Below are 7,939 nucleotides of genomic sequence, written 5' to 3'. Positions count from 1 at the left end.
TCACTGCAGCCCAGGCTGCCTCCGATCTTGACATCTCCAATGAGCTCACTTGCATGGGTGACCACCAGGTCCAGTATTGCATTCCCTCAGGTAGGGGTGTCTATTACCTGGCTTAAGAAGTCCTCAATGCATTCTAGGAATCTGCTGGATTGCCTACAGCTTGCTGTGTTGCTTTTCCAGCAGATGTTGGTGTGGTTGAAGTCCCCCAGTAGAACGAGAGCCTGCGAGCGCGAAGCCTCCTGGAGTTGGAGGAATAATGCTTCATCAGTTGTCTCCTCTTGATCTGGCGGCCTGTAGTAGACAACAACCATGAGGTTCCCTTTGTTGCCTCTGTCTCTGATTCTTAGCCGTAAGCTTTCGACCTGCTCGTGGCTGTTCTTCAGGGACAGTTTTTCACACTGTAATGATTTCTTGATGTAAAGGGCAACGCCTCTGCCCCTCCTTCCTCGCCTGTCCCTTCTGAACAGCCTGTAGCCATCAATAGCTACATTCCAGTCGTGGGATTCATCCCACCAAGTTTCCATAGTGGCAATCAGGTCATAGCTTTCTAGCAGCACGATTTGTATTATGATTTATCATCCATATAAGATAAGCTTTTGAGAATGTTTAAGTTGAAGGCGTAGACACAGAGATATCCAAATGTGTTAACTACTTCAAGTAGTGAAGTTAAATGGCAGTTAAAAAAGCCATGTTCTGTGTGAGGTGGAAAGACTCCTAGAACCAAGAAGATGGAATTCATTGCAGCACAGCCGTATGGGAGTAGGTAGGCATTGGGAGTAGCTGTAATAGTAGGTTTTACATTGTTTTTAAAAATAGGGCTCACTTTAATTATTTGACAGATGAAAATGAATTTACATCAAAAGAAGCCCCTTAAATGCTTTTTGTGATTTAACTTAGGTTGATGTAGCTCCAAGATGCTGCAAGGGATGCAGGTAAACCGTGTACGGGATTGTCTAGCTTTGAGAAATATGTACTGCTGGAAGTTAATCTATTCTTTGACTTGAAGAGAAATAGAGATTTCTGAGAAAAGACATTGGAAGAAAACAAGAAAGGAAAGCCAGCTAAGAAATGGGAAAGCAGTGAAAAAAGCAAAATGTCTTTAGAAATAACTACTCTGAATCAACATCACATACATTTCTGTTTCTGCCAGCTGCCCACTCACTTTCTCTTTTAATAGAACTGTCTTGGGTCTGAAACAAATAGTGTGGGGAGCTATGGATATGCTAAGGAAGTGAGTTTCCTGTCTTAGTGGGTTTTAGCTCGCAATGCTGACTGAGTAATGGATTTGATCTCTTTAAGTTGTATATAACATACCAAAATGATAAAAGCAGCCTTTTTCCAAGGATGCTCCTCCAATATAGAAGTGGAACTTCAGTAATTGCTTTATTATTTCCTTTCTGAATGCATCAGTAATGAAACTTACTTCTTTAAGAACTCTTTTACAGGCATTCATTTAGTCTCACAATGCTTCTCTGAGGGAGGCAGTAATATAATCCACATTTTGTAGAGAGAAATCTGGAGCACCAGCTAAGACAGTAAATTAGAAGTCCCATGCCTCTCAATAAGCCCCTGGAGTACAGCTGTGGTTTGAACCTGGCCAAACCAGGCCCTGTGCCTTGTGCTCATCGCTCCTAGCCAAGCTGTCTGTCAGCTGAGGTATGTCTAGGGACAGACATAGACACACACAGGAGACTTGCAGAGGTGGTCTGTTTTCTGAAAAGCTGCTTAGGTGACTAAAATCAAAGAGGTGTTTTACTGACATCTGTTATTTCTGTTCCTTTCTTTTTAGCTGGTGTTGCCGGAGTACTCTATCCATAGTCTTTTCTGCATAATGTTTTTGTGCGCTCAGGAGTGGCTCACACTGGGGTTAAATGTTCCTTTGCTTTTTTATCACTTCTGGAGGTAAGCCCATCTTTTACATACTGACTGCTTGTTAGCTTTATTTGCCAACTCAGCACACATGTGGATTGTATGAACTGTGCAGTGCAGTGATAGGAGTATGGCTGAATATCTTTTGCTTAGAAGCTTTGGCCTGTAAGCAGCCAAAACTTAGGTTTCCAGAGAAAAAGTAAGTATTTTTCATGAACATTTAGGATGGGTAAAGAAAACACATAATAATATAAGTGTGGCTTTCAGTTAGTAACTTAGGTAAATATTTCAAAGGGTGTCAGGGTGTACTTACCACAACTGAATGAAAACTTGGCAATGAAATGGGCTGGAATCTGAGAGTGAAACTTGGTGAGGCTCTAAATACTTCACAGATAGGGATTGTAAGGCAGTTCATATCTGAAAGATATTGGACCTATTTATTCAGCTCTGGCAAGGAAACTTTTCCATTGGAGTTGTGAAGTAGAGACTGGGCAGGTTGACAGAATTTTGTTTCTCATCTTAGCAGCTTTATGATTTTTTTTTCAGTATAAAATAAGTTGTTGCTGTACAGTAGATCATTTCTGTTCTGCAAGGGAAGTGTCTTTTAAAAAGAGACTATTGGAGTAGGGATTGCAGTAGATGAAAAGCTGTTGTCTTCATCCTGCCCACGTGAAAATGTGGGGAGTGTTTCTGTGCTGGATCTCTGCTGTGTGCTTATATTCACTGAGGGGCTTTCAGAGTTGATTGCCTAAGAGCTGCTGTTGAGAAGCTATAATGTTTTCTGGACAGGCAGTGCAGCTGCTCCTGCTGCATCTTCCTCTGCATTCTAGTGGAGGATCAGCCTTCTGTTGCCTCTGAAGATAACCAAGAGACAGCAGTGTTTGTGGTTGTCAGTCTGGAGTCTTCACCAGTTTTACATTTCCACAATATTTGTAAAAGCACAGACGATTTTTGTCTGTCAGGGTCTCTTTGTGTTACAAAGATACATATGGCAGCAGATAGCTCCCGTTGTGAAGTAGCTTGAAGAATAATTCTGTAAAGAAGGCAAAACAGTTATCTCAACCAGGAACTAAAAAGCAGTAGCTTTTTTACACTTATTTTCTGCAAAAGGCTGGTAGTAATGCAGAGTCATATGATAAAGTGTATTATTCAGAAGTTAGAGTCACAGTATAGTTCTCAGAAAGCTAAATGGAGTGAAGCTACAAGTGCTTTTCTTCCTATTGGTTGGGTGCAATAAAAATAATAATGATTTATGGTACTGTTTTACTAAAGGTTAACAACCAAAGTGTGGCAATAATACTGGTTTTAAAAGTTAAAAAATAATAAATTAATTGTAATGTCCAAGGTGAAAATGATCAGACTCTAAATAATGATAGCAAACTTTGGAGAGAACTTCTAGTTTTCTTTGTTTCCATGATTCTCCATATGCTTTGCTATAATTACTCCATAATTTCTGCTGTTTTAACCACAGGCAGGTTTGGGTTCATTATGAAAGTTCTGTACAAAACCATGGGAAGATACTGTGAAATATCTTCCTCCCAGTGAAGGTAATTAAGCAGGGTTTCACCTGTGGTCTCTGTAAAAGAATTTGCAGTGTTCTAGAGATTGTAAGTGGATGTGACTCTTATTGGAAGGGAGGAAGGCAAGATTATTATGAGAACATTTATTTTCAAAGTTTGCTGCTGGTCACTGTTGTAGGGGTTTTATATCTATCTATCTGTCTATCTTATCTATAAGCAATCCCAACAACCTTCGTTGGTTACATTACTATTTCAAAGCTACAGAAATAACAATATTTCATCTGATTCTTGCTGATTTTAAAGCACTTCATTAACTTTATTGAGGACTACTTTTTTGGTTTGCTTTTGCTTTTCACTGCAAAGTAAGTGAGACAAAAGCTCCTTTGCCAAAAAAGTTGTTTGGTCAGGATTTTCTCAAATGTCCAGTCATTGCTGAGAAATATTAGAAATTTCTCCTATATAAGAAGAAAAATATCTTCAAATTAAAATTATTTGGATGATAATTTTTTGAGCAGTGCTATGTGTAGAAAATATTAGTCAGCCAGCTCCTATATTACTCCATATTGACTTTTTTCCTTTCCAGAGTTGGAGGAACTGAGCTATTAGTTGGTTGAGACTGTCACCTTTCATCATGTTGTTTGTCATACAAATCAGTTGCATAGATGCAGTTAAAGCCCAGTAATCTTTCCTCCATGCTGTGATCACAAGCCACCACATATTGTCACTCACAATATGTAAGTTACTAGTGAGTAAGCCAGAAATAACTGTATAGGAAAGGGGAATGTTTCTGTCTAAAGAATTAATAGAACACAGGAAGTCCACATTCGTGAATTGCTTGGTTCTATAAGAACTATATGCTTAGACTAGCATCCTGATTTTAACAACGTCTGGAAATAGAGGCTTAAAAAAGAGAAGAAAATCCCTCCTGTGTCATGGAAGATGGTTGTGTTCTGTGCTGGTGATCAGGAAGGTGTATATCTACACATACTTAATACAGAATGTTACAGAGTTGTTCTGGATGTTTTCTCCTGCTCTTTCAGGTATTTTCGTTGCCCAGCAGATAGTTCAGAGCTAGCATATGATCCGCCTGCAGTCATGAATGCAGATACCTTGAGTTACTGTCAAAAAGAGGCCTGGTGTAAGCTAGCTTTCTATCTCCTTTCCTTCTTCTACTATCTGTACTGGTAAGTCTGGTCATTTCATTAAGGAAATAGTAGCTGCTTTTCATTTGACATGTGAAATTGTATTTAGGAATGGCTCATTTCCTTAGTCTTATAAAACTTGCTTCTGATCTTGATTCAGGGAAGCATGCCCAATTACAGCCGCATGTGCTTATATCTGCTGACACCTCAGCACAGAATATTAAGCGTTTTATCTAAGGCCTGAGCCAGGTGTGAGGGACAACCCAAGGAAAAAATTTTTGCTCCTCTGCATAGTCCCTTAGGATGGGTGAAATAGCAAATGTTATGATAATGACATTACATCAAATAAAAATTATAATGTTCTTATGATTCAAGAGAATCGTAAGAAAAATACTATGTCTACTGGTATAGGGATGCTCAAGATGGTAAGTAAATGGGTAGGTAGATGGTGGGTAGGAACAAGAGGTGCACCATGCCTGTAATCATTCCTACAGCCTCCCTTTGATTACAGGGTAAGTCTGTGTGTGGTCCAAACCCCTAATTTAAGTACATTCTTGAAGACATGTACCCCAGTTGCGTGTTGTCCCCCCGCCCCTTTCAGCTGTCAGATGCCTTAGTGCACAGTCACAAATGCCCCGTGCAAGAATATGTGAGGATCATATTTAAGGTAAGGCCTTGGCAGAATCCCTGTGCTTTTAGTCACCCTTGTAATCACGCCATAAAACTACTTGACAACAAAGTTTAACACACTTTAAATGGAGGTGTTGTTTTATGTTGCCTTTCTCCTACTCCTTCTTGTATTTGCATAGAGTGCCTCTTCAAGCCAGTCTTGCATGCAGTAATCCCTCTGTAAGGCAGGTTTGTATGCTAGTGGAAGAAGATAAATGTTAATTCTCCTGTGATCGCTGGTCCGTTATCTGTTCTGTTGTTCCCCATATCTTGAGGAGTCATTGCTGCAGGTTATTGTTTCTCAATATTACTTTTAAATATTATTGACAACAAAGTTTTCTGTCCACATGTGCATGTGTGTGCCTGTGTCTGCATACGTGAGGGAGAGAAAGAAAGTAGAAGGGCCCAGACTCACACTGAGATGGACAGAGCATGAGAATCTAAGCAGGAGTTTAGCATCCAGTAGCTTTGTGGGTTTGGGCTGACTGCCTTTGCCTGCCAGACCTCTTCACGGGGGCGAGAGTGGAAAGCATGGCAGTTATGCTAGACAACCTCTGTTGATAGTGCAAGGAGAGATGGTCAAGCGTGGCTGCAGAGAGAAGCATTTTTAGCCCCGTATTTTTGTATTGGCTAAAAGACCCTGTCAAAGTCAGCTATGTAGTGTGGTCTGGCATTTCTGCTGGGATTCTACTGTTGTGCAGCTTCCTCTGAGCCCTGCTTCCTTCATTCTAAAATGTGGCCATTAGCAAAAATCCACTGCCTGGTGCTAAATAAAACAGTATTAATTACATTCAATTTTGCTGTGCTTTCCTGGGTATTGTCAGAATTAGAATTGCAGTAAAATGGAGCCATGGCAATACACTGCAATTTCTTTGCTTTTCAGAGTTGCATTTAATATGTATGGATTCACTCAAGCTGGTGTCCACATTTTATGTTTCTTCTACTGCAAAGAGTTTTTTCCAAAGGAAACAAAATAATGCAGTTTCATGGGAAACCTTGCCTACCCTACCGAGAGTTGTTGGTTGAAGTTCTAAAGATCAAACACGCTAAAGCAAAATGGTTTTGTTTCTTCACTGTTCGAATTCAGACATCAAACTGCACTTTAATAAGCTCAAACCCAGCTTGTGGTGCAGTAGGATGTCGATAATGAATTTGATAGTTCTTGAGTGCTTTTTGATACCCATCTTGAATACATCATAATTAAGATGCTTTAGAGAGATAGGAAGAATGCAAAGGAAAGCACAGGCCAGGCCATTACAGCCAGACCTGAGGAACAGACAGTAAAGGGTTATAAAAATCAAAGTGCTCTGTATGCTTCAGAAGGATACTTTCATATTGTGTCTTTCTCTTACATTCAGCATGATCTACACTTTGGTGAGCTCTTAACTGAAAGATCATCATTAAAGACTGAAAACAACAAAGGCTGGAGGTGCAAGGATGAGTGAGCCAAGTGAAGCATGATTAAAAAAAAAAGCAAAGAGAGGAAAACTTTGAACCCAAGAAGTAAATAGAGTATGTGAAAGAGAGACCCAGCAAGAAGCAGCAGAATACCATGGGAGAATGGCTGAGTTAACTGTGTTTATCTCCAGTTTCTTAATGTGTTGCAGTGAATGACTTTCAAAACCCAAACAAAACAAAAAGTGCAACAAGGTGGGCCAAGTTACACAACTGTTCACCTCTCCAGGGATAATGCTGCTTGGTTTAGTGGATTCATTATAAACTATAGTCCCTACTGTCTTCCAGGGAGCAAAGTTTCTTTTCTTAATGACTGTTCTGGACTGAGGAAGCAGAGGGCAAAATCATCTTACACAGAAAGAACAGCTACACAGCACATTCTGAAAATGAGCACCAACTGGAGTTCAGATAAAATGTGTGACTGTTCTGCCGGGATGTTCACATGACACTAATCAACAGGGATGTTGGATCTTGTGGAATTGCTACAGTGGGTTTTTTTCCACCCATAACAACAATAACAAAAGAATTTGCAGTTGCAGTGTTCTGTTTTCTAATGATATGTTATTCCTGCAGGTGAACTTCCAGTATATTTCTGTACTTCATTTGTGATGCACCAATAACATACAGTGATACGTATAAATACGCTGGGTTTAACCTAATCATGCCAAGCACTTACCAGAATAGTGTTCCACTGACTGCAGGAAAAAAGGTATAAGCTACATATATTAAGGAGGATTGTAACATCGGTATTATATTCATCACAATGCTGGATAACAAAATACTGGACCAGCTAATCGTGGTCTGTAATTCTGTTTTTCAGCTTTATTTCTGCTGTCAAATTTAAGCTGAAACAAATGTACAAAATGTTTTTTGTCTTGTAGGAGGTTCATTTTGAAAGATGTTCAGTTTTTTGTAATTTAGGAGTTTTTTAATGTTGTCATATAATTCTAATTTAATTTAGTATATATGGGCTATATAACTTTATATATATATATATACACACACACAATACACATCTACATAAATACTCACAATCTATTTATATTTTAGCTTAATCAGTTTAATTGACAGGTCAAAGGCATCAAGTGTCCAGAACTGCTGCTAAATACATTTCAGGGTTGAATCTAGTGGACCACGGCTGGTTCCCTCAAAGTCACTAAGATATTTCAATACAGCCACTGGTGCTCTGGGTAGCAGGCAAGCCTGTAAGATCCAGATTAACACCAGTGCATGCACAGAGACCACTTGGGTCTTCCATTGTGAATGGGCTAATAAAGTATGTTG

General features: G+C 39.5%; 1 protein-coding gene across 1 annotated transcript in view; it reads left to right on the top strand.

The window, feature by feature from the left end:
• CNIH3 (cornichon family AMPA receptor auxiliary protein 3) overlaps nt 1-6,586 on the top strand; it is a 32,399-nt gene extending 25,813 nt beyond the window's left edge. Inside the window, exons 4-6 of the mRNA XM_009636865.1 lie at nt 1,790-1,902; nt 4,430-4,573; nt 6,559-6,586. Of these exons, the coding sequence (XP_009635160.1) occupies nt 1,790-1,902; nt 4,430-4,573; nt 6,559-6,586 (285 nt within the window). The remainder of the gene's footprint in view (nt 1-1,789; nt 1,903-4,429; nt 4,574-6,558) is intronic.
• The last annotated feature ends 1,353 nt before the right edge of the window (nt 6,587-7,939 follow it).

This window comes from Egretta garzetta, unplaced genomic scaffold (genome assembly GCF_000687185.1).
Source record: "Egretta garzetta isolate BGI_Z169 unplaced genomic scaffold, ASM68718v1 scaffold130, whole genome shotgun sequence".
Taxonomy (NCBI): domain Eukaryota; kingdom Metazoa; phylum Chordata; class Aves; order Pelecaniformes; family Ardeidae; genus Egretta; species Egretta garzetta.
This window is presented reverse-complemented; position numbering and strand designations above follow the sequence as displayed.